The sequence below is a fragment of the Physeter macrocephalus genome, chromosome 20 (assembly GCF_002837175.3).
Source record: "Physeter macrocephalus isolate SW-GA chromosome 20, ASM283717v5, whole genome shotgun sequence".
In the NCBI taxonomy this organism is placed as follows: Eukaryota; Metazoa; Chordata; class Mammalia; order Artiodactyla; family Physeteridae; genus Physeter; species Physeter macrocephalus.
This window is the reverse complement of record NC_041233.1, coordinates 36,916,386-36,943,508: the sequence shown is the minus strand read 5'-3', so window position 1 is coordinate 36,943,508 and position 27,123 is coordinate 36,916,386. Positions and strand designations below refer to the sequence as shown.

The 27,123-nt window shown below is 43.6% G+C and overlaps 1 protein-coding gene across 1 annotated transcript in view; it reads left to right on the top strand.

Moving 5' to 3' along the window:
* The window catches only part of ARHGAP22 (Rho GTPase activating protein 22), a 162,231-nt gene that overhangs the window by 24,885 nt on the left and 110,223 nt on the right, over window positions 1-27,123 (top strand). Inside the window, exon 3 of the mRNA XM_028481910.1 lies at window positions 26,763-26,850. Coding sequence (XP_028337711.1) covers window positions 26,763-26,850 — 88 coding nt within the window. The remainder of the gene's footprint in view (window positions 1-26,762; window positions 26,851-27,123) is intronic.

Below are 27,123 nucleotides of genomic sequence, written 5' to 3'. Positions count from 1 at the left end.
ACTGTATTTATTCTAGTGGTTAACTTTTGTTTATGGAAAGCCATACTGGTTTCCATTCGTGAGAGTCATAGCATGTTTTCCTTTCTAAAATATATCTAAGTTAAAAACAAAGAGCGTTGCACAGCAGTGTGAGTGTACTTAATGCTACTGAACTGTACACTTAAAAATCATTAAAATGGTAAATTACATGTTATGTACATTTTAACACACACACAAACAAGTGAGACTGTTTAAGGAAAAGTTTTACACCAATACCAGTAGAGGTGAGAGGTGAGGATGACAAAAATCATGAAGGTGGATCTAAGCTAAAGTTTAGGGAACTCTGATCTTGTCCAGCCTCCCAGGCTTTATAAGGAAGGAAAAGAACTCCCAGAGAGGTGGAGTGGAACAAACTGGAACTTTGAATTTGATCTGAATTAGGTCAGTCATGCTAGCTGAATAACTTGGTATAAGTCACTTAATTTTTTTTTTTTTACTTTCAGTTTCATCATTACTAAAATGGAGATATTATTACCTACCTCACAGAGATGCACTAAGAATTAGATTGTAGAACATATATGCAACGGAGCACAAATCCTAGCACCTGGGATACTTAAGTCTGGGTACCCTCATGCTCCCTCAGCCCTGCCTTTGCCTTGCTCCCTGTCTCCCCAGCCCTGCCCCTCAGCCTGCTCCCCAGATCAGGAACCACACCTCTGGCTTGCCCACCTTCATTTTCCTTCTGGCTTCTGCGTTTTGTGTTGAAGACCAGCCTTGGCCCTTCAATGGCATCTTGGCTTTCCTGGCTATCCTGTTGGTGACATGTCACTCTGATGATGGTGACCAAAGTTGCCAGAGTCCCTAGCACCTCAGAGCCTTGCCTATGGCCCCTACTGTCATCCCCCTCCTGGCCCGCCCACAGCACCATCTCCTGGGAGAAATGCATTATGATGTTGGGTGAACCCAGTGGACTAAAGTAACACACTGAGGTTACCAGGCTACGTGTGGACCCCTGCCCCAGGCTTCCCCACATATTCTTCACAGTGAGTCTCAGGTGGCCCTCACCTGTCACTGCAGCTCCAGAAGGAACCTCCATCCCCCAGGTTTCACAGACTGGACATTCTTCTCTCTCACCTGCTACCTTCTCCAGACTTCAATGGCTTCTGGTGGAAATAGCTAATTGAATGGAAGTAATGACATCCCCAGTCACCAGCCTGGACAAAGGAGGAGCCCTGGGGCCCGACCCAAGCTAAACCAGCACAGTCGTCACCAGGGAGCCATTGGATCCCTGAAAGGAGCCAGCATCTCCAACAGATACCAGCATCATGCCCAGGGCTCCTCTTTTGGCCTCTCTGGGTCTCACTGACCCTGCCAGATCCTCATGGGGGATTATTCTTTTCCATAATCCCCCCTCCCCAACAAAGCCTGACTGCTCTGGCAGCCCTGTTGCTCAGGTTCCCAATCTCAAGGAGACTCTTGGTCAAATTTGACTCATTTATCTTTATAGTATGATCTCAAACCTATGTGCCTGCTGGCAGAATAACCCTCAGATTTCCATTTAATTGCATGAACTACATGTAATGGACTAATTCTCAATATCTGGTTCCTGGAAAAATGGGCCCTGCTCATTGTTTACAGTGATAGAAGTGCCCAGGCAGTGAGCTCCCTCCTAACAGATGGCCTGTCATCTGTCCAGCAGATGTAATTGTGGAGAGGAGGGATGTCTAGCTACCCTTGATGCTGCCCAGAGCACATACACGTGATAAGGATCACTCCCAGCCCACATTCTTGTTCTCTCTCCAAAGCCCTAGCTCTTCCCTTTTCCCCTTCTCACTGGCAGGAAGGTCAGCAGAGGACAAAGAGCACAGAGATGGGGAAGATTCAAGATGGCGGAAGAATTGGCTCAGATGGAAACTCAGATAGAAAGACGAGGCAAAGGTGCTTTAAAACAGAACCTGAAAGTGTGGCCCTGTCTCTCCAGCTTTTCCCAACACATGTCCCTAATAGTTTCCAGCAGACAGATCCTACAGTTTTACTAATAAAAGATTCCAGGTTTTTTCCTCTTAAATAGTTTTAGCTTCTGCGAAATGTTTCTTGCACCATGAAAACTCCTGCCACATTCTTTCTTGATCAGCCTGGTCTGTTTCCACTGTTTGAGGATTCACTTTAAGTCTAGTTATCCCACTCCTTCACTGTGGGTTTCTTGGCTTTGAATAGAAATGGAATAGAATAGAAATGGAAAGTACAACTTCCAAAACATGAGATGGAAAGAATGTAACAAATTAAATGTGATCATTTCAACAAATGGGCAGAAAATGGAGGGGAGGAAAAAACAAAAGAAAAAGGTAAATAGAAAACAAAAAAGTAAATAAATAAGATAGCAAGGAATAGGAAGAAACCTTTCAGTTGTCATAATAAATGTGAATAGGTCAGATTCATCTGTCTCAAAAAAGACAGAAGGTGGAAGTCTGGCTTAAAAAAGAGAAAGTAATAAAGAAAAAGGTTGAAAAACAGAACAATGGGAAAAACATAAGCCAGCAAATGCAAGCAAAAAGAAAGCAGATTTAGGAATATCAAAATCAAATAGAACAGAATTCAAGGTGATAGGAACAAAGAGAAACATTTCATTATAATATAAATAACAACCTACTGAGAAAATAGAGCAGCTGTGAACTTTTATGTTCTTAATGACATAGCTTTGAAGGATACTTAAACAAGGAAAAAGAATTCTCATTGTTCTCCATTTTTTAAAAAAAAATGAAATTATAGAGACACATTCACTGACAATAGTGCAAAAGAAAAAAAAGACTTAGAGATTAAGAACAAAATGACAGTGAATGGGGGTATATATGCAAGAGAGAGAGAAATCTATACACGTGGAAATAAAACACACGTACTTCATCACACCTCCTAAGTTAATAAGAAAATCAAAACTTAAATTCAAACTTCTAGTCAAGGATGACGGAGTTAAAAACCCCAAAATTCCAATAAAGAACACTAAAGATGTGCTTGTGAAGGTCTGGACACACCTAGATGGAGAGGGCAGGAGGGAGACAGCTGCATTCTGGATGCTGGACAGCAGGTGGGTGGGAGGTAGCTGATAAGCAGACCCCAGAGAGCTAAATTCCAAGCCAGCACTACAGAGAACACAAAAATCCATTGGGTTTGCAGATCCCCTCACCACCCAGCAAAGACTCAGACATTGGCAGGACCAGTTATCTCTGGAAATGAGGGCAAAAGAAGAGCTCCAAACAGGAGTTCTGATTGAAAGTCAGTTTAAAAAGCAGTTAAGAGGGTTTCCTTTTCACCACACCCTTTCCAGCATTTATTGTTTCTAGATTTTTTGATAATGGCCATTCTGACTGACGTGAGGTGATACCTCATTGTAGTTTTTTGGTTTTTTTTTCCTCATTGTAGTTTTGATTTGCATTTCTCTAATAATTGGTGATGTTGAGCATCTTTTCATGTGCCTCTTGGCCATCTGTATGTCTTCCTTGGTGAAATGTCTATTTAAGTGGTCCACCCATTTTTTAACTGGATTGTTTGTTTTTTTGATATTGAGCTCCATGAGCTGTTTGTATATTTTGGAGATTAATCCTTTGTCTGTTGTGTCATTTGCAGATATTTTCTCCCATTCTGTGGGTTGTCTTTTTCTCTTGTTTATGGTTTCCTTTGCTGTGCAAAAGCTTTTAAGTTTAATTAAATCCCATATGCTAACACATATATATGGAATCTAAAAAAAAAAATGGTACTGATGAACATGGTTGCAGGGCAGGAATAAAGAGGTAGACATAGAAAATGGACTTGAGGACATGGGGTGGGAGGGCGAAGGTGGGGCGAAGTGAGAGTAACATTGACATATATACACTACCGAGTGTAAAATAGTTGGCTGGTGGGAAGCAGCAGCACAGCACAAGGAGATCAGCTTTGTGCTTTGCGATGACCTAGAGAGGTGGGATAGGGAGGATGGGAGGGAGGCTCAAGAGGGAGGGTGTATGGGGACATGTATATGCATTTGGCTGATTCGCTTTGTTGTGCAACAGAAACTAACACAGTACTGTGAAGCAATTATACTCCAATAAAGATCTATTAAAAAAAAAAAGCAATTAGGTCCCAGATCTCCCAAACCACCTTGTGCAAAGCTGTGACTGCCCTCCCTCATTAGGGCATAACACTTGGAAGGAAGCTGAGGAGGCTGCCCGTCATTGGCGGGGTTGGGGGGGTTACCACACTAGAACAGGAGGCTTAGAGGGAGGTGGGCATGCCTATCAGTTACTTAGCCCTCCCAGTCTTTATCCCACACTTGGCTGCCAGATCTCAGCAGTCAGGAATAGCCCTCAGGAAGGAAATGAAGAATTTTCACTGGAGAATCTGACAGGCCAAGAAGAAAAACACAAAAGATACTGACAGGAGGGGTCCCCCATGAAACAGGCCAGGCAGATCTCTCTCTCTGTAAACATTCACCACCCGCCCCCATACAATTTCCAAACAGCTGCTTAGAGAACTGTAACTAGTAGGAGTAAAGAACCTTGGGTCACTAGAAGGTCAATAGAAGGTCACTAGAAGAATTCACCCAAAGTGAATTCTTTCACTTAAGGAAAGAATTGCATATGAAGGCCAGACAAACACAGGAAAGGGGGAAAAAAACAACTTGGAGGCAATAAAAACTGTGCAGGGGGGAGAAAACTTTTATATAAAACTGTCTTTAACATCCTCAGAGAGAGACTATAAAAATGGACAGTCAGAGCACAAACCAGCTCCCAGAATTCAGAAATAAAATACCAGAAACAAAAACTCAAAGGAAGGGCTGGATGAAAAACTTAACATAATCTCCCGGAAAGAAGAATAACAGAGGAAAAGAGGAGAGACAACTCAGCGTCTGAGAAGAAGTTCTAGAAAGAGAGGTGAAAGTCATCCTTAGAAAAAATATTCAGTTAGTTAAATTAAATTTCCTAGGATGGGAGTATAAACAGTGAATGCTGACTGATATAACCAAAGTTACTGTGGAGGTTCAGGAAGTCACATAGGGAGGGGTGGTGGGGAGGGCAGTTAAATAAAGCAAAATCTCAAACTGCCATGCTGGGAATTCCATAGATAACGCCTAAAATTTTAAATCAAGACATGGTAATGTAAGGATCTTATTTAGAAATAAACATAAGAAAAGAAAAAAACAACCTCACCTAAAAGAGCTGAAAGTGGTGACTAAGATTTGGGCAATGGGAGAAGAGGAAGAAATTGCTGCCTTATAACAAGTCTTGTAGAGCTATTTGATTCTCTAAACTGTGTTTAGCTATAACTTTCACTAAAAAAATAAGTGAAATAAAGCTAAAATAGTTTAATTTTGGGATTTTCAGAATATAGCTACTACAAATCAAAGCTATAGGGTAAGGCTTTGGGGAGAAAATGGAGAATGAGGTGATGATCAAAAAACTTGAGATTTATCTGTATTACAGTTGGCCCTTCATATCCGTGGGCTCTACAGCCATGAATTCAACCGGGCTTAAAACTATTCAGGAAAAAAAAAAATTTTTCCAGAAAGTTCCAAAAAGCAATACTTGAGTTTGCTGTACACCAGCAACAATTTTACATAGCATTGACATTGTATTAGGTATTATAAGTAATCTAGTGATGCTTTAAAGTATATGGGAAGATATGCTTAGGTTATATGCAATTACAAGCATTTTATATAAGGGACTTGAGGATCCGAGGTTTTGGGTAACTTCATGGGGGAGCAATATAGGAACCCTTCCCCGCCAGTACTGAGGGGTGATTGTCGTTTCATTTCTCACAATGAGACTATATTTATTTATGTCCATATTTTAAAATATTTTAAGTTAAACAAGGAAAGAAAAACTAAAAGCAGAAAAGGAAGGCAACAGGGACACAGCCCTAGAGGGTTCTCTTCAGGTAACCAGAAAAGGGGAGCAGACAAAGGGTCCCCTCTTCCAGACAGAGCCGCCAAGCCCAGCTGGTCTCTGCAGAGCTGGCCTTGGCACACTGGAGGTGCTCAGAAATTGTGTAACTTCGTGTGTGGAGGTGGGCGATATCAGGCAGCTCATGCCCAGGGTGGAGCGCAGGGCCTCTGAAGCAGAAGTGTGAGGGTCATCGTGTTGTCAGGAACCCAGACTGAACACGTGGTACCAGAAGCTGGATGTGGACGGCTCGGGTGCCACACTCAGAAGCTGGGTCTGGGCAGCACTGGGGGGCTGTGAGGTTTGGGAGCTCAGACTTAGCCTTCCACACTCCGAGAGGAAAGTTATCCACGGCAGCACAGGCAGGGAATGTCAGGGTGCCAGGCTGGAGGCAGAAAGACCGTCCAAATGGGGCTGTTGTCCTGACAGCCGGTGTGGCCTAGAAGACCGCCAGGTGCTGGAACAAGGGGCTGGGGAGCCTTGACAGCAGCAGGGGACAAAGTGTGGGAGCTGACGCCTGCACCCCTGGATGGCAGAGTCTCAAATCTACGCCCATGTGGCCGATGCAGCTGTAGGTTCTAGCAGAGGTGATTTAAAAATCACTTTGAGAGCAGGCTGGGTTTTGTTTTGTTTTGTTTTCCAGGAGCGTAAGTAATGGGAGTGGGACAGAAGATTGATTTAAAGTTTCATTTAATTTAGAGTAAAAGGTTGGAATTGGGAAGAGGAGAGACAAGATGGATGGGAAAGCAGATGCACTTCTAGGAGAGAACATTAATATGGGGCAATGAGAAACCAGCAGTCTTTAAGAAAGAGGAAACCTCAGGGGAGGAAAGAGAGGCCATCTGACTCCAGAACTTGAAGGTCACAGGGTATGTTCCAGCAGGCCGCCAATCACCCCTTTCCTCCTTCCTTTGTTTACCAAGCTTGAATGTCAGAGACAAAAACGGTGCTGTCATGAGCTGGCTCCTTGGGTCCTGGCTCCTGAGGAAGGTGCCTGGGTTGTCTCCATGTTCTGGATGAGGGAATTTGGGGGCTGGCATCAGGCCTAGGTTAGTGGGTGTGTTACCACAGCGCCTGAAGTCTTTGCTTAATGTCTGCCCATGGAACCTCACAGCTTTGGCTAGTAAGACTCTATCCACCAGGGCCCTTATCTCAGCTCTATCTGGGGGCATAATTAAGATGCTGTCAGGCTGGTCTGAGCCAGTCCATGCTCACAGTAAGTCACAGAGCAGCCCATGTGTCAGACGCTCTTTCACATCTAGACCTTGTAAATTCGACTCAGCTGGAGTTGATTCAGCAAACACTAACGGAGCATGCTTCATCAGTTGTAAACTGTTACTCAAACCAGCCTAGAGGTCATTATTGTTATTGTTGTTATGACCATTGTTGCTGTTGCTGACATTGCTACTGTTAATTTATAACACTTCCTTAGTTGTATGTCGTCTCCCTTCTAGTCTGTACACTTCATTCAGGCAGGGCCTCAGTCTATCTTATTACTTATTTTTTCCCACCACCCAGCACAGTGCCTGACACAAAACTGATATGCAGTAATATTTGATACTTACATGAATAATTGAATGAATGAATGAATGAGTGAATGAATGAAGAAATGAGTAAATTGACTGAATGAGTGAACACTGATCCAGCCTGTGTTAGATCCTTGGTGGGAAAATATTTCATTGTTTTTGTAAGGTGCTTGAAAAGTGACAAGGAGCTTATTGGACTGCCTTCCCCTATTAGTATGTAAGCTCATCAAGGTCGGGATTTTGTTTGTTTTGTTTACCCTGTATCCTGATTGTCCAGAACAGTGCCTGACACCTAGTAGAAGCTCAATAAATCCTTTTTAAATAAACATTCATAATTTCCATTGAGCCTCACAGCAACCTTAACAGGGCAGATACAATTCATTTCCATTGTATAGGTGGGAAAAATGATGCTCAGAGGGTGGAATGGAAGCTTGCATATTATGGAAAGAAAATAATATTTGGAATCAGAGAACCTGGGTTCAAATCCCATTTATACGCCCTACAGGTTGTAGATTTAGGCGGATCATTGAAGCCCTTCTTGCTCCCACATTTGGTGTGTTGTTCGGAGGCTGCCCTGAGAGTTGGACAGATGGCAGCTGGCGGCAGTGGTGGTGTCAATGCTGCCTAAACACTCAGGGACAAGATTCCTGTAATTCTTGGAATGGGATCTAAGGTAGAAGTCCTCCAAGAAGGCTTCTAAAATGACATGTGAAAAGCAGGTGACAGAGCCTGGAAGTGGGGATCACCTGAACCAGCGAGGCTCCCTGAGAGCAACCCTATGTTGCCTTTTCCAATTAAGAGTCCAGGCTGTACCTTAGCAAGTCGTTTTACTGAATCCTGCATGACAGAGAATGACAGATTTCCAAATTTTGGCTTCACTGCTTACTAGCTAGTTACCAGAGAAGGTATTTCCCTTTCTGAGCCTCAGTTTTCTCTTTGTGAGATGGGAATAACCACACCTACTGTACAGGGCTGCTGTGAGAGTAAGATTAAACATACTGGAAACAGCCTAGTGTTGGCCTTCTCTCCTCAGTGGAACTGTACACAGTAAAGGGTTAGCAGTCATCCAGCTCAGTCAAGCAAGAGAAGTCCCGTGGCATGCAGCATGGCCCTGATCTTGGCTCTGCCTTACTTCATGGGTTTAAATCTAAATAAAAGCTAACACTTACATGCATACGAACCAAGCACAATCCTAAGTGCTTGGCATGTATTGACTTAATTCTCACAGCAATTCTACAAGGCACCTGGTAGATACTCTCCAAGGATAGCTGTCCCTATCCCTCCCCTGCCTATGCACACACCCCTCCTCCCAACAAGAAGTGGAATCTCCTTCCTCTCTTCTGCACCTGAGCTGCCCTAGTGATTACTTGACCAATAGAATGAGGCAGAAGTGATGCCATGCAAGTTCTAGGTTCGGTCCTTGAGACACCAAGCCGTTTCTGCTTTTGCTCTGGGAAACCACTGCCATGCTGTAAGGATGCTTGAGAGGACCACAGAATTATGAGGAGATGGACCACATGGCCCAGACAGACAAGTAGGGCATCCTTGGACCTTCTGGCCCATTCCATCCACCAGCAGCCAGGATGAGGGGTCTGAACTCCTGCCCATATGAGGGACAAACTGAATAAGAAATTTGGAGAAGAGAAATCGTGGAAAGGGCACTAGATCAGGCACTGCATCCTTATGCAAACAAGACTATATTTATTCTGTGAACCTCCAGAAGCTATAGCCCGGACAAACAGAATTGCACGGAGGCCACTGTGCCCTCCATATAGGAAAGATAATTTGTTCTCGTGGAGTGGTCTGCTGGGCAGGGGTGAGCTCCATCCCTGGTGCTGGGCAAACCGAGGCCAGACCATCACTTGACTAAGCAGCTTGGAGGAGAGTCTGTCACTGGGTAGGAAGGTGGCCACAGATGATCTCCAAGTGCCCTTTCAACTCTCAAAGCCAGGAGGTCAGTGGAGACCTTATAAGGCAAGGAAGAATGGAGGGACAACACCTAGAGTCAGCCAAACCATAGAGGTTTTCAGAAGTTCCATCCTGGATGAGTAAGAAAGAGAAGCAGGCAAGCTGTGGGGGTCTGGCCAGAGCAGGGGGATTTCCCAGAATTCCTGCGGCTGATGCCATTCCTGGTCATTAGTGGCCATTTAGTGCCAAGCTTAATGGTGGCTCCTGGCAAAGATCTTGCAGAGACACAATTGGCGGCAAGAGAGCTGATGGGTACAGACCTTGGTGCAGTGGGGCCTTTGCAGCTGGCGTCTCCACCAGTCACATCTGGCCTCATGAACTTGCCCCTGACTCCCTGAGAGGTCCAGAAGAGCCTGATTTCACTTCCCCCTTCATACTTTCCACCTGCACATCTCTGTGCACAGAAGAACAAGGGCTTGGTTACCTCCCTAGCAGCTCCCATAGATCTTGGCACAGCAAACTCCAGTTGATCAAGCTGTGCTCAGAGGAACATGCGTGAGTGAGAGGGAAGGACACTGAAGCATCACACAAGCCCTGCTCGCCACCTCAGGATAGCTCAGTAGCTATTGAGCAAACATCCTCCACAGGGCGGTAGAAATAACCATGCGCTAACTGGGAACTGATATTAACGTTGCCATTAGCGCCCCAGAAGAAAAATTAAACAGTAAATGTTTTCTTGTTTTAAATGTCCTTGGGGATAACTTCAAATGCTGCTTTTGTGAAGAAATACTCACTGGAGTCTTATTAAACGAAAAAGAGTCATCATTTATTTAGGTTCAAATGTCAGAATGCGTGGCTTTTTCTTAAGGGATACTTTATATTTTTGTAGCTATTTGAGAAGTGTAACTCCCCTCTACTAACAGATCAAAATGAAAATTCTCGTCAAGTAGTTATTTTAAATGAAACAGAAATGTATTTAGTAAATTCAAAATTGGCGGCAGCAGCCAACTCGTTTTTAAACAATTTTTAAACTGTTTAGTTAAAGCAATTTTTTTCTGCATCTGACCTGTCAAGGAAAAACATAAGATGGAAGTAATCATCCAAAAATATGAGTTTTCAAGCTTATCTTGCACCATATACCAGTGGTTCTGAAAGCAACCGCTGGAATAACAACATCACAATACCTTATGAGTACCTACAACTCATCATTATATGACAAGATTTTGCCACTGTCGTGGGGAAAGAAAACCCAGTTACTAAGAAGCCTGATGACACGCTTGGGAGTATGTGAATCACAAGTGCCAAGTGTCTTGGTTGCCCCCGAATTATTTCGTACTCAGAGTGTCTCTGCCTACAGAATGAATCTTCATCTTCTAAAAATGGCTTCTATGTTTCCTTCAATGTGGCTGCCTGTTCATGAAAATGTAATACGCTTCTCTCAGGCTCTGCTAATTTAAGTGAGCCACGGATATTCATTTACAGTATTTAAATGTCTTCCACTTAAAATAGAGCAATCCTTTGGCTTTCAGTTGAACCCAGTTAATTTACAGTAATAGCTGGAAGGCTGGTTGGTAGATGACTCATTTTGTCAATTACTAAGCAAAAAACTGAATCGAATGACATTGAGGCAGCATGGAAAACACATCTTATTCATTGTTTGATGAGCATAACTTACTTTTAATTACATTTGGGACATTCTAGCTCATTCATACTGCCTAAACACTCAGGGACAAGATTCGAGTACTGAGTTACTGTTTATCAGCAAAATGGAGGTGATCTGGGGGTGCTGCTGTGGGATTGCTGCCTTGCCTGGTCTGCTGAGGGTGATGGGTAGGCTTCCTGAATGATCCTTTGCAGAGGATCGGGATGGGGTGTGCCTTCCTCAGCAGAAAGCAGCATGTGCCCCTCGGCAGCAGTCTGCTCAGCAGGTCAGCCTGGCACAGATCAAAGCAAAAGAATCTATACCGCGTTTCTCAGACTAACTTGCTCTCAACTAAACAGCATAGCAGTCCTCTCCCAAATCACCATATACCCCAGAGCATAGCACTAGTTGCAGGGCCTGGAGAGCAGTAAGACAGACCAAACCACTGCCAGTCAAGACCATCCAAGGCAAGCCCTCAGACCGGCATCAACATGTCCCGACAGCGCATATTCTGAGCAGAAACACACTTCCCAGGGAGTGTGCTCCAAGGCCCAGGCCAGCCTGAGTGGCAGGGGCAGCCTCTGGGGCAGACTGTTCATCATGGGGGGAGAAGGCTGGAAGCTGTGCAGCCCCAGAAACATGGCAGAGACAGCCACGTGGAAGAATAGCCCTGTGGTTCAGTGCTGCAGACCCTGGGCTGTGGAGAGGCAGTGTCCCCCTGGACTCCTCACGGCATGGGGTGGAGGCCACGCAGCGCTGTCTACCAAGGGCTCCCAGTTCTGAAGCAGAAGCTTTTCCACACCTGCCACGTGGGCTCCAAAGAGCCAAGGGCAGAGTTAGCACCTAGGTGGGGCAGAAATTGACACCAACATCTGCCTGAGTCTTGGGTCAGAGAACGTACTGGAAAGAAGTGGCTGACCAGTGAAGACTCACTCCCCTATAGGAAGCTCAGAGCACGTGGCCTCTGATGGCTGGTTCCCTTCTGAATGCATCAGCCCTCGATTGCAGTTAACCGATGCAGCCACCAAATGGGCACCAGAGTGAGTAGGCTTAGTTCTCCCTGAGCTCCTCCAGCTAGAACACCAGGTATTTTAAGGAGGCAAAGAGACCTACCATTCAGTCCATTGAGCCAAGGAGGAAGGGGGGCATTTTCACACTCCCAGGACCCCCCACTGCCCAGCGGAGATCCTTTACAGACTGGGCATCTGGCCAGGGACAGTGGGAACCATGACCCCTCTCGGACAGTGACCTGTATCCTTGCTGGGTTTCTTGTGCTCCAGTCCAAAGGGTCAGGCAGGAAGGGGGTTCTCCACAGCCATCATAGCTGGAGGCCAGAACCAAGACCTTCTGCCATGCCCTGCTCAGAGCTCTGACCATGAGAGCTAGGTAGATCCCAGCATCCTGTGCCCGCCAAGGCTGTATCACAAGTAGATGGGCCTGCCCTCTCGTTGCTTTTCCTTCCCAACATCCAGTCAGAGGAGCAAGAGAATAATCATCAGTTAAATGGCTTTGCATAGAAATACAGCATTTCAGTAGTACTATGATTTTATTTATTTTTTAAAATAAATTCATTTATTTATTTATTTTTGGTGCGTTAGGTCTTCGTTGCTGCGCGCGGGCTTTCTCTAGTTGCGGCGAGCGGGGGCCCCTCTTCATTGAGGTGCAGGGGCTTCTCATTGCAGTGGCTTCTCTTGTTGCGGAGCACGGGCTCTAGGTGCGCGGGCTTCAGTAGTTGTGGCTTGCGGGCTCTAGAGCGCAGGCTCAGTAGTTGTGGCGCATGGGCTTAGTTGCTCTGCGGCATGTGGGATCTTCCTGGACCAGGGCTCGAACCTGTGTCCCCAGCACTGGCAGGTGGATTCTTAACCGCTGCGCCACCAAGGAAGTCCCAGTACTACAATTTTAAAACTTTTTTATTGGGCCAGGTGAGCAGTCTGGGACAAAATGATCTGAAATGTGTTTACTCAAAATAACATCTAGGGCTTCCCTGGTGGCGCAGTGGTTAAGAATCTGCCTGCCAATGCAGGGCACACGGGTTCAAGCCCTGGTCCGGGAGGATCCCCATGCCGCAGAGCAACTGGACCCGTGCGCCACAACTACTGAGCCCACACACCACAACTACTGAAGCCCACACACCTAGAGCCCATGCTCCGCAGCGAGAAGCCACCACAATGAGAAGCCCGCATACCGCAATGAAGAGTAGCCCCTGCTCGCCGCAACTAGAGAAAGCCCATGCGCAGCAACAAAGACCCAACACAACCAAAAATAAATAAATAAAAATAAATAAATTTATTAAAAAAAATAAAATGACATCTAATTAGTTAAAATAAACAATGCTAAATATTCCTGAAATCCCAGCACCTAAACAAAATAACAGTTTACCTCTTGCTATGGCAAGTCTGCTGTGGATAAGGTGGCAGCTTCATCTGTTTCTGTGCCCTCTAAGGTTGACACAGTGAGGGAGGGAGGAGAGAAGGATGGAGGTTACATTTCTAAAGGACCAGGCCCAGAAGTAGATGAAGTCATACCGCCTAGTCCCAGTGGCCAGAGCCCTGTCACCACTAGAGGGTTCAGGAAGCCCCCCCTTGTAAGCATTCTGGTCCACTGGTCTCAAGCATTCGTTCCCCTGTGTCCCTAGAAAGCTACTTGGCACCCCAGCACTGGGCCCATCACAGTGACACAGAGAGGCTGGGACACTAAATCTAGTGAGCGCTGGCTTCACACAGACACTTTGCAACATGGCATGCATCTTTTTCTCATGAACATGATCACAGGCATTAATGACAAGGGCCTGGGGGTTGATTGTATTGGGACCCCTTGCCTGGGTGGAGCCCGAGGTTTCACAGTGCTGGGACCATGGGCACAGCCTCAATCCTATAGCCTCTGGGAGGCTCAGGAATCACTCAAGGAGAGTCAGGCATTCATGATTTGGGGCAGAGCCTAGATCAGAGTCCTGGAGTGGCACAGAACTAACTGCAGGGAAAACCAGGATCGCTGGAGGAAGACCCACCCACCCTGGAGAGGACATTCCCTCTAAGGTTGGGAGAGACTGTTAACGCTGAGGCTGGAGGGTTGCTGAGGGCTCTGCCCAGACCCCAGGCTTAGTGCCGCAATTTTGCCCCAGGCCCTGGGTCCCAGGCTCACCCTTGATCCCAGCTAGACTTGTGTGGGCTCAGGCCCCAGGCTGGGTGGCCTTCCCAGTGAGGGCTTCAGGGCCTGTGGCCATCTGGGGTGGTTCAGGAAGGTGCAGGGAGCTGGTGCTCAGACCCCAAAGCCCCTGCTTTCTGCCAAGCACAGTGCTGTCCTTCCAACACTCTGCCCTGAGGGGCACCCCTCACGGGCTGACAGATTCTATCGGGAGACCAGGTGTAGCCCCGACATGGTGGTAAAGCGGGGCACGGAGACGCGTGGAGCACACCAAGTGCATTTGGAGTGCACAGGAGGCAGCCTCAGGCTGGAATCGGTTGGGAGAATCTTCAGGATGAAGTCCTGAGCAAAGAATGAGGCCAGAGAAGTGACTCATCTCAACTCCTTAGGGAGGGAAGGTGCCCCAACCAAGAAGCAATTTGTCTCCAACTTTTAGGTTGTCTTTTTAAATATCTACATTTTGGACAGTAATGGACCATGGTTAAAGGCTTGTATGATAAGGAAGGAGGAGGATGTTTCCCAGCTTGGCACTGAACTTCATTCTGATCTGCGTTATTTAAAATTTGGAGTGATTCAGTTCTTGGTTGGGTGTCAGAGGCTAAAGCTTTTTAAGATTGATCTGAGGCCACAATCAGAATAATAGGAGATAAAGAACCCTGAGTGATTGCTTTTTAAAACGTGTGCAATTTTCCAAGATGCTGCCAGTGGAAAATCTTATCATGCCACTTGTTAAGAAGCATTTCAGAATTTGGTTCTTCAGACAGTCTCCCTCTAGACAAGATGAAAAATGAAGACTTCCCAGAGAGCCAGCTTTGATCAGGTAGGAGAGAGAGCTGGATTAGAGTGTGAAGTTCACAGAACGATCAGGAAGCCCAAAACCCAGACCAGTGGTAGAAGTGCAGACACCCCAGCCCCTGCAGGAGGTCCCACCAGGATTGTCACCGCAAACTATGAATGAGGAACCCAGCCCTTCACCATCCTGGGACTCCTGAATCTACACCGTACCTTATTTTGTGGCACAAGTGATGGTGTTATTGGGGGAGGGATTGTTCCTAGAGACAAACCAAATGAACAGGTATAGTGGCCAAAATGGTTTTAAAATAATAATTATGACAAGTACTCATATTCATTCAACCTTTAGCGCTTTACAAAGCACCAGCTCAGGCAGCCCAGTGAGGAAAAAAGGACAGAGGTTAATGTCCTCATTGTGCAGGTAATAAAACCAGGCATCAGCCCTGGACCTGCTTGAGTCCCACATTAAGTGTCAATGTCACAATAATTACAAACCCCTATAATTATTTGTGAATGTTTATATGTATTCCAACTCCTGTAAAATGGTTATAAGCAGACTCTATTCCTTGCCTATGTAATAACTCACAAATCACAACAATAGCACCACTCTCGCCAGGCACCCAACCCGGTGCTGTGGAGGCACTGGATCACGAAAGCCTCAAAACACATCACATTACAGAGGAGGAAATTGAAGCTCGCCTTGTTGCACAGGCGTTGGAGGCCCAGTCTGAGCCGTAGTTGTAAGCTTTCACTAGTGACGCCTCCACCATGCTGCCTTTTTCGGTGCCTGCTACAGCCCAGCTCCATTCCAGGCCCTCTGCTCACTCTATCCCATTTGGTTCCCAGAGAACCCCATTGAACAGGGAGGGAAACTGATGCTAGGAGAAGTGAACACATCCAAGCACTTACTGTCAATAAGCAGTAGTGTCAGGATGAAACCAGATCTGTCTGAAGCTAACACCTGTGAGGTGTCCATAACTGTCCCACATCATCTCAGATTTAAAGTGTAATTGATGTTTATCTTTTCATGACTAGGGTAAGCTCTGGGCATGAGACAACTGAATAGAGACAGGTGAAAAGAAATCTTTGTCATTGTTGCTGTTGTTACTCTCATTCATTCCCCTGGACCGAGCTGAGGCCCCCAGACGAGCCGGTGCCCTGGGAGCTGTTCCCAAGAGAGATCATTCTTTGCCAAACAAGCTATGGCAGCCTCCTGGGGTGGGCAGGGGCTTGTGTGCTCTGGTTAGAGGACTTGGAGAGGAATTGTCACTAGATTTTAGTCCAAGGGAAGTTGAGAGGCCTGCCACTCCAGGTGTTTGCAGAAAGGAGAGAGAGGGGAAATCACTGTCCTTTGCCTGGGAATAATAGATGGACGTTCCAGGCTGCAGAGAAGCTGGGCAGGCTGGCCTGGCCCTTGACACATTACATGGGGGAGCATTCAGCCAGGGAGTGACAGTGAAAAGATGACAACAGCCCATTACTCAGGCATGGACTGCACCCCATGAATTATCTGACTACTCTTTTATTTTTTCTTCTGTACTTTTACATTAAATTTTCTTATTTTGATGCAAGCATTACAGGGAAAAACATAAAAGCTGCCTCACCATTCCCAGCACTCCCTCCCAAAGTGTAAGTTTTCTGTGCCATTTCTGTATATTTACATGTTACTTGTGGGTTCTTGAGAGAGGGCAGAAACAGAAATTGAGATGGGAAAGTACTAAATTATTTTTCTAGCACTTCTTTTTTTTAAAATTTAACAATTTTGCTTAGAAGCCTTTTTTATTTACCTCATTCTGATATGGCTGTACCAGAAATTATTTAACCACTCTCCCACTGATGGACAAGTAAGTTGTTTCCACTTTTTGTGGTAAAGAAAATGCTACAGTGAGCATCATTATACGTACATCCTTGTGTGTTTGTCTTTCCTTGGAACAAATTCTCAAAATTCAATACTAGGTTAAAGGATATTTCATTTTCGAATTACCTTAGACATTACAAAATTGCTTTCAAAAAGACTTTATCAAGTTTCTATCCCATCAAAAATGTCTGAGAATGCCCATTTCTCTTGCTTTCCCCAATATTAGATATTAACAGTCATTTTATTTTATTACTTTTTATTGACATATAGTTGATTTATAATATATTGAATTAGTTTCAGTGTACAGCAAGTGATTCAGTTTTTTTAATATAGATTATATTCCATTATAGATTATTACCAGATACTGAATATAATTCCCTGTGCTAAACAATAAATCCTTGTTGCTTATCTATTTTATGTATGGTAGTGTGTATCTGTTAATCCCATACTCTTAATTTGTCCCTACTCCCCAGAAGTCATTTTAAATTAAGAATCTTATGATGTTTATTGACCATTTGTATTTCTTCTATTAATTTCCTATTAATACCCTTTACCCATTTTTGTACTGGATTCTTTGTCTTTTATTTTCATAATACATTTTACTTAACCCAACATATCCAAAAATTATCATTTCAATATATAAGCAACTTAAAATTATTAATGAGATATTTTACATTCTTTTTTTACATGATGTCTTTGGAATCCACTTAGAGCATATCTCAATTTGGACACTAAGCTTTCATCAGAAATACTTGGTCTATATTGAGATTTCATGAAATTTACATTTGAAGAAGTAGAGGGCTTCCCTGGTGGCGCAGTGGTTGAGAGTCCGCCTGCCGATGTAGGGGACACGGGTTCGTGCCCCGGTCCGGGAAGGTGCCACATGCCGCTGAGCGGCTGGGCCCGTGAGCCATGGCCGCTGAGCCTGTGCATCTGGAGCCTGTGCTCCGCAACGGGAGAGGCCACAACAGTGAGAGGCCCACGTACCGCAAAAAAAAGAAGTAGAGTCACATACCCACATTTTTCCAAATATCCTGTGGTAGGCAGAATAATGTCTCCCCAAAGATGTGAATGTTATGTGGCAAGGAGGAATTAAGGTTGAACATGGGCTCAAGGTTGCTAATCAGCTGACCTTAACATAAAAATTTATCCTGGATTACCCATGTGGAACCAGGGTAATCACAAGGGTCTTTTATAGTGGAAAAGGAGACAGGAGAGGAGGTCAGAGTCTGAGAGCAATTTCAAGAGCATTGCTGCTGGGAAGATGGAGGAAGGGGCCAAGAGCCAAAGAATGCAGGCACCCCCTAGAGGCTGCAAAAAGCAGGGAAACAGATCCTCCCCTGGAGCCTCCAGAAGGTTGTAGCCTGGTAAGGCCCATTTCAGACTTCTGAACTCCAGAACTGTAAAAAAATAAGTTTTTGTTGTTTTAAGCCACTAAATTTGTGGTGCTCTGTTAGGAAACTAATACATGTACTTAAAACTTTTCCAATAACTGAATCAAGTGTCAGTGTTTCATAACAGCTTTATTGAGGTATAATTATCATCAATAAACTCCACATATTTAACATGTACAATTTGATAAATACATGTGTACACCTGTGCAACCATAACCACAATCAAGATGTATCTATTACCCCCAAAAGTTCCCTTGTATCCTTTTGTAATCCCTCCTCCATCTTCTGCCTCTCCTGAGCCCTGACCCCAGGCAATCACCAATGTGTTTAGTATGCATTTTCTGGAATTCTATGTAAACAGAGTAATACAGAACATACTCTGGTTTCTTTCACTTAGTATAATGATTTAGAGATTCACCCATGTTGTAGCATGCATTTGTATTCATTCTTATTGCTGAGTAGTATCCCATTGTATGGCTGTGCCACAGTTTGTTTATCCGTTCACTTGTTGATGGCCATTTGGGTTGTGTCCAGTTTGGGGATATTAAAAATGAAGTCCAAATCTCTGTGTGGACATATGCTTTCATTTCTCTTAGGTAAATACCTAGAAGAGGAATGGCTGGATCAAATCCTAGGTATATTTTAACAGTTTTAGAGACTGCTAAACTGTTTTCTAAATTGTTTGTACCATTTTACATTCCTACCAGAAGTGTATGAGAGTTCTAGGTCCTCCATACTCACACCAACACTTGCTATGGTCAGTCTTAAATCTTATCTATTCTAGTAGGTATGTAGTGATGCCACACTGTGGTTTTAATTTGCATTCCCCTAATGACTGATGATGTGGAGGATCTTTCCATGAGCTTATTTGCCATTCCTACATCTATCTATATTACAGATATAATAAAGTATCTGTTCAAGTCTTTTGCCTATTTTTTAAATTGGGTTGTTTGTTTCCTTATTATTATATTTTGAGAGTGCTTTGTATATTTGGGGTCAAGTCCTTTACCAGATATATGATTTTCAGATATTTTCTTCCAGTGTATAACTCAAATTTTCTCTTAATCATATCTTTCAAAGAGCAGGGGTTTTTTATTTAAATAGGTCAAATTATTAGTTAATTGTGCTTCTGATGTTGTATTTAAGAAGTCTTTGCCTAACCAAAGTCATAAAGGTTTTCTACCAGAAGTTTTATCATCTTATGATTTTACTTTTAGGTATATGATTTATTTTGAGTATATTTTTATATGTGATGTCAGGCATGGATCAAAGTTCATTTTTCTACACAAGAATATAAAATCGTTCCACCACCATTTACTGAAAATACCATCCTGCTATCCATACTCCACTGAATTGCCTTTGAACTTTTGTCAAAAATCCATTTGTTTGTTTGTTTGTTTGTTTCTGAACCTTCTATTCTGTTTTATTAATTTCTTTGTCTATCTTAATGCCAATGTTACAATGTTTTGATTACTACAGCTTTATAATAAGTCCTGAAATCCAGAAGTATTAGATCTCCAACTTTGTTATTCTGTTTCAAAGTTGTCTGACTGTTGTAGGTCCTTTATATTTCTATATGAATTTTAGAATCAGCTGGTCACATTCTATGAAACACTACTGGGTTTCTGATTGGGATTACTTTGAATCTTTAGGCCAATTTGGGGAGAACTGACATCTTAACAATAGTAAGTCCTCTGGCCCGTGAACACAGTATATCTCTCCAGTTGGTTATATCTTCTTTCAGTTCTTCCAGCAATGATTTATAGTTCTCAGTGCACAGATCTTGAAGATCTTTTGTCATATTTATCCACAAGTATTTCATATTTTTGGGTGCAAGTAAAATGGTTTTGATTTTCAATTTCCAATTGTTCATTGCTAATAGAGAGAGATACTATTTAATTTTGTGCATTTGTCTTGTATCCTGAAACCTTGCCAAAATCATTTATTAACTCTAGTAGCTTTTTTTTTGTAAAGTTTCATCAGATTTTCTGCATAGACAATTATGTTGTTTGTGGAAACACTTTCACTTCTTCCTTTCCAATTTAGAAATTTTATTTCTTTTTCTCACCTTATAACAACAGCTAGGACTCACACAATATTTAATAGAAATAATAAGAATAAACATCATTGTCTTGATCTTGGTCTTAGGGGAAAAGCTTTTAGTATGATATTAGCTTTTCGTTTTTCAGAGATGCCCTTTATCAGGTTGAGGAAGTTCTCTTCTATTTTAGTTTGTTGAGAATTTTTATCAGGAATGGATGTTGAATTTTGTCAAGTGCTTTTCTTTTTTTTGCATCTATCGAGATGATCTTTTCTTTCTTCTAGTTTATAAATTTGGTAAATTACACTGATTGATTTTGGTTTGTTAAACCAACTTTGCATACTTGGGATAAACCCCAGTTGGTCATTATTTTCCTTTCTATATATTGTTGAATTTGATTTGCTGAAATTTTGCTGAGAATTTTTGTTCCTGAGCGATATTGGTTTACAGTGTCCTTTTCTTATAATGTCTTCAGCTGTTCTATATCACAGTAATGTTGGCCTCATAAAATGTACTGGAAACCATGCCTTTTTTTCAGTTTTCAGAAAGAGTTTGTGTAGTATTGGTATTATTTCTTCCTTAAATATTTGGTGGAATTCACCAGTGAAATCATCTGAGTTTGGAGTTTTCCTTGTGGGAAGGTTTTTAGCTACAAATTCCATTTCTTTACTAGATATAGGGCTATTTAACTATTTCTTCTTGACTGAGCTTCAGTAGTTTGTGTCTTCTTTTATCCACTTCATCTAAATTTCCAAGTTTATTAACATAATGTTTTCCTTAACATTACCTTATTATGTTTTTAATATCTGAAGAATCTATAGTGAGGTCACCTCTCTCATTCCAGATATTGACAATTTATCTTCTCTCTTTTTCCTGATTAGTCTGCTAGAGACTTATCAATTTTATTGATCTTCTCAAAGAGCTAGCTTTTAGTTTCATTGGCTTTACTATTTATTTTATTTTTCATTTTATTTATAGCCACTCTGATCTTTATTTTTTCATTTTTTTACATTGGGTTTAATTTGCTCTTCTTTGTGTGTGTCATTTCTTAAGGTAGAAGCTGAGGTCATTGATTGAAGCCTTTCTTCTTTTCTGATATCAACATTTAGTGCTATAATTTACCCCCTAACTACTCCTCTAGAGGCATGTAACAAAATTTTATATGTTGTGTTTTCATTTTTATCCAGTTCAAAGTACTTTCTAATTTTCCTTTTGGATTTTTTCTTGGATGTATGGGATATTTAGAAATGCATTAATTGGTTTCCAAATATTTGGGGATTTTCCAGAAATTTTTCTGTTATTGATTTCTAACTTAATTCCATTGTGGTCAGAGAACATACGTTGTATTTGAATTTTTTTCCATTTTTTAAGACTAGTTTATGGCCATCTTAGTAAAAGTTTCATGGATGTTTGAAAACACGTGTATTCTACTGTTGAGGAAGGCAGCAATTAGGTCAAATTTGTTGATAGTGTTTTTTCAGGTCATTTATATCCTTACCGATTTTTTGTCTACTTGTTTTCTCAATTATTGATAAATAGATAATGAACTTTTTTTTACTATAATCGTCTACTTTCTATTGCTCCATTAATCTTCATTCCTTTCCTTTTTTCTGTCTAATATCATTTTCTTTCTGACTAATTGTCTTTAACAATTCTTGTATGAGTCTGCTAATGATGCATTATTTCCTATTTGTTTTGTGTATCTTAAAAGGTCTTTACTTAGCCTTTATTTTTGAGGGATACTTTTACTGGATTCAGAATACGAGGTTGACAGATTTTCCTTTCAATACCTTTAAAGATGTTGTTCCACTGATTTCTTAACTTACATTATTTCTGATAAGAAATTTGCTGTCATCCTCACTTTTGCTCCTCTGTACATATTGTATCATTTACCTCTGGCTGCTTTTAAGAGTTTCTTTTCATGACTGGGTTTGAGCCATTTGATTATGCCTTCATATATTTACTTTTCTTTATGTTTCGTATGCTTGGGGATCATTGCACTTCTTGGATCTGTGGGTTTATACTGTTCATAAATTTGGAAAAGTTTCAGCTATAATTTCTTCACAAATATTTTTCAGTTCCCCCCTCCTTTTCCAGAGACTCGAATTACATGTAAATTACACTGCTTGAAGTTATCCCACATCTCACTGATGCTCTGTTCATTCTTTTTATTTCTCTTTTCTCTTTGTTTCATTTTGAGTAGTTTCTATGGCTATATTTTCAAGTTCTCTAGTCATTTCATCTGCAACATTGAATCTGCTGTTAATCCCATTCATTGTATTTTTTATTTGCACATTGTACTTTTCATCTCTAGAATGTAGATTTGAGACTTTTTTTTACATCCGCCATCGAGGGAGTCACCATATCCTCTGGCCTCAGTCAGATTTTCAGATGTCTGTAGTTCCACCCAACATCTTGACTATCATTTCATAAAAGACCCCAAGCTAGAAACACCTAGCTAAGCCACTCCAAATTTCCTGGTCTACAGAAACCCTGTAAGAGAATAAGGGTTTATTGTTGTTTTTAGCTACCAAGTTTTAGGGTAATTTGTTATGTTGCAATAGATAACTAAGACATTCAGAATCTGACATAGGAAGCTTTCTGAATTCTGAGCATCTTCACCAGTCCCTGAAGGTTGTACCACATCCTAGGTGCCCCATTGCTGGGTTTAGACAAATGAGAGGGAGCAAGGCTAATCACTGGGCTGCTTCCCCTCCACCTGCAGTGTTCCTGGAGTTTGTGTTTATTATGCTGTAGAAATGATGGATTTTGAATAAACCGTCTAAGCTGACACTAATATAAGAAATATACTCTCTCCCAAAGGCCCTTCTGTTGCATGTGCCTTATCCTTTTCCCAGAGTTGCTCTCTGAGAGAAGGAGTTTCTGTAGCTTCTGTCTGGGGCCTCCACTGGCTACCCACGGATCCTCTCAAGCTGGTACATTCACAAGGGTTGGGGAAGTAGCTATGGTGAGCCAGCAGCAGGCCTGGAGTGGAGCTCGGTTACACACAGACAGAATAGCACATCCTTTGACCGTTACTCCCTTACACCAGTGGACTTGCACTGGTGTGAAGCTAGAGATGAATGAAGTCATTGGCAGCCTCTCAGGACAAACTTGGATATGCAGGCTGAGTAGATAGCAAAACAGAGCAAATGCACATAAGCTCAGACACAGGGGGAGGGGGAGAGGGGACTAACCTTTGTGGGAAGCTGTCGTGTGACTGGAGTTTGCACGATCTCTTTCTGCACCCACCTGCCCATCTGTGCAGTTGTAGGTGCAAATGGTGTGTCTGGTCCCTTCCCAGGCCCAGCAGGAAGGAGACCAGCCACCCCCTCCAAAGTGCTAACACTCGCTTTGGGCTCCTCAGGGAAATCCTGGACCTCTCTAGTCCAGGGCACTATCTGAGTGGCTGGAGGTACTCCTTGTCCTTCGGAACTGCATGTGTCCAAGGCACAGCAGCTCAACCAAAACCTGGCTCTCCAAGGCCAGCAGGAAAATATCGGATCATTTTAACCCTCACAACAGCCTCATGAGGTAGATACTGTTATTATCCTTATTTTACACTTGAGGAAACTGATGTGCTGAGTAAGCTTATGGAAAAGGCACCTTCTTTTGGCTACTTACTCTAAGTACCCCTAGAGAGTGGTTGTCAAAGTGTATCCCCGGGGGCCAGCAGCATCAGAAAGCTGGTTAGAAATGCAGATTCTCCTTTTTTGTTTCCCTTTTTTTTTTCAGCCACATTGCACGGCTTGTGGGATCTTAGTTCCCCAACCAGGGATTGAACCTGGGCCACGGCAGTGAAAGTGCCAAGTCCTAACCACTGGACCAGCAGAGAAATCCCTAGATTCTCCTTCTTTCTCCAGACCTATAGAGTCAGAAACCCCAGGGGTAGTTCTATTAGTGCTATGCTTACCAGCCAGTTGCTAAACATTTCCATTATTAGAAATTAAATCATACAGACCTACAATTAAATAAATTATATTAAAAACAAAGGTAATTAATGGATAAACAACAAGGGCCTACTGTATAGCACAGGGAACTATATTCAATATCTTGTCATAAACCATAATGGAAAATAATATGAAAAAGAATATAAACACACACATATATATACACCTGAATCACTTTACTGAACACCTGAAACTAACACAATATTGTAAATCAACTATACTTCAATAAAATACATTAAAAAAAAATAAAGATGATCAGTCCTCAAAATGTATCACCCCCTAGTTGTTTGATTTCATTTACTACTATCTGTGCTCTAGAGGCTGTTGACCCCTATGGTATCCATGTGGCAGGAACACTGCGGTGCATTTCTTCCCAGTGCCACATTCAATGACGACATGAAATCAGCCATGGAGGGTATTTATATCACAGAAGTTGGCAAACACTACAAATCAGCTTGCCTTATTTTTTTTGGAGAACCTGTTGTTAAACATTTACTGCAAGACCACCAAACTTGGTACTCTGTGTTTTAACAAAGCCCTGGGGTGACTCTCATGCCCTCTCAAGGTTGAGACCTAGCCCGAGGGTTTCAGCTGGATGCTTCATACTGACCCCTACGTGTCTTTCATCACAGCCTTAACAAATGACATACCGGAAACGGGAAAACAGACCCCCTCTGCTCTCCTGCCCCTTCCTCTCCCCTCCCCTTTTCTTCCCCACTCCCAGCCCTCCACCCCCAAGTGCCTGAGCAAAATGCTGGGATCAAAGCCGTGCTCTTAACCCGTGGGAAGCAGGAGGGATCTGGGTGACCAAAAGCCAGTTCTGAGGGCCCCTTGCAGTAATGGGGGCCACACTGGGATTCTTCTGAGTGAGTGATGAGCAATGGGTCCCAAAGGCACAGCCTGGCTCTCCAGGGCAGCTTCTTGCACACAAAGTCAGCCGGCAGCTGCTGTCACAAATATAGGAGGGAAAGTGCTCCATCGTCAGACACCCCCGGAGTACACATCCCCGCTTGCCCTTGCCAGCAGTGGGACAAGGAGGCTGGTTGCTTCACCTCTCTGACCTCCATCTGCTTTTGTCCAAGACGATAGGAACAGTAGTACTCGCCCCTGTGGGGCCTCTAGAAAGATTAAATCCAATAGTTTAGACAAAGAGCCAGGAATATAGTACAAGCTCTGTAAACAAGGGTTATTACTGCTTTTCCATTTAGCTGGAGTAGAAAGTAATGTCAATGTCAATATTGTTACTCCCATTTTATGGATGACAGATATTGAGGCATAGAGGGAAAAAAAACCCAAAGTGCTCAGAAGTACTCAGAGACAGTTACTGAAACAGCAAACACCAGAGACCCTTCCCGTTAGCCGGTGATGGATCTCATCCACATCCTGTAATGAACACGTTTCCCCATCCTGGGGTTGCAGCCCTGATTTATTCCCACTAGCCCTAGGTTCTCCCTACAAAGAAACCATTAGTTCAGTTACAACGATTACCATCTGGTTCTCTGGTTTATTGCTATAATTTCTCTAAAGCAAGCATCCGTAGGTAAAGACACCGTTCTGCCTTTAAGGTGCTTAAATGAGAAAAGGCATCTCCATGTGTCCGTGCAGCACAAGACTCCAGCAGCCACTTGGAGCCTCCAGTCACCTTGAAAGCCAGGAATTGCCTGGAAAAGATGGGAGTGGAAAGAAGAGCGCTCAATGAGTACACATGGGGGTGCGGACTGGAGGCGACCATGTGGATACAGCAGGTGACCGCGCCAGTCACCTGGGCAAGTGCAGATGCAGGGATGCTGTTCCTCCACCCAGTGTGGAGCCCTGACACACAGTAATAGCTGGGGTTTATTTAGCAAATAAACAGCTTTCACTATGCCAGGTACTGCTCTGAGGGCTTCCCAAGTACTAATTCACTTAATGCTCACAACAGCCCCCCAAAGGACTATTATTATTCCTATTTCACAGATAAGGAAATTGGGAAGTTGCACAGAGAGGTTAAATACTTTGCCTGAGGTCACACAGCCAGTAAGTAGGTGAGCCAGGATTTGAACCCAGGCAGTTAGACTGTAGGTATGGTACCTTCTTCATGGTAGCTGACTCCCACGTAACAGGTAAAGAAATGAAATCTCACCCAGCCAGGAGGGGGCAAAACTGGGCTCACACAGACCTGTGCATCCTTTTCCCCATGTCACCGCCTGGACAGTTACGTACAAGAAACCTTCCTCTCCCTGGCTCTCCTGCCCCAGAAAGCCTGCAAATGGGCACATTCCCCCCCACCCCACCCCGACAATGGAGCCTTCCTCTCTGCTCCTGACTTGGGCTCACCGTGCCTTAACCAGGAGAGTGACAACCCTAGGCAATCCTCTGTGGGCAGAGCTCCTGCAAGGGTGTCAGAAGGTAGTGTCGGCCCACTTGAGCGGGGACCCCATGCAAGGCCTCATCTGTGCTCGGTCCCTGCCGTGGAGAGGAGGCCTGTGCTCCTCCTGGCCCCATCCTGCCCATCCAGGTCCTGGAGGGCTGGGGCTCTGACCCGCGGCTCCACCCTCTGCTCCCCAGAGCCCTGACCACAGAAGCCCTTTCCCAGCCATCTCATGCTCTCGTGTTTGTGTTTGTCTCTCTATTTAGGGCTTTATTTCTCTACACGGGACCCAGGTGACTGAACTTCTTCCTGGCCCTGAGGACCCGGGAAAGCACCTCTTTGAGATCAGCCCAGGTAGGCCTGAGCACCCTTCAGCTCTGTGCTGGGGCTGGCCCTGGTGGCCCCAATGGCAGTGTCACTGCACCTCTGGCCTGGGAAGGGCCGCCTTCGCAACACTCCTCTCTGTGGGAACGCCAGCGCTGTCTCCAAGCCCAATTCGGAAATTTGGGCCAAATCTAGAGGATATTGCACATTTGGGGGGAATTTAGAAAATCCAATCAATTATCTAGCTAATTAGCTTCTGGTGAGAGGAAAGTGTGGATTTTTAAATACAAAATAAAACAAGGG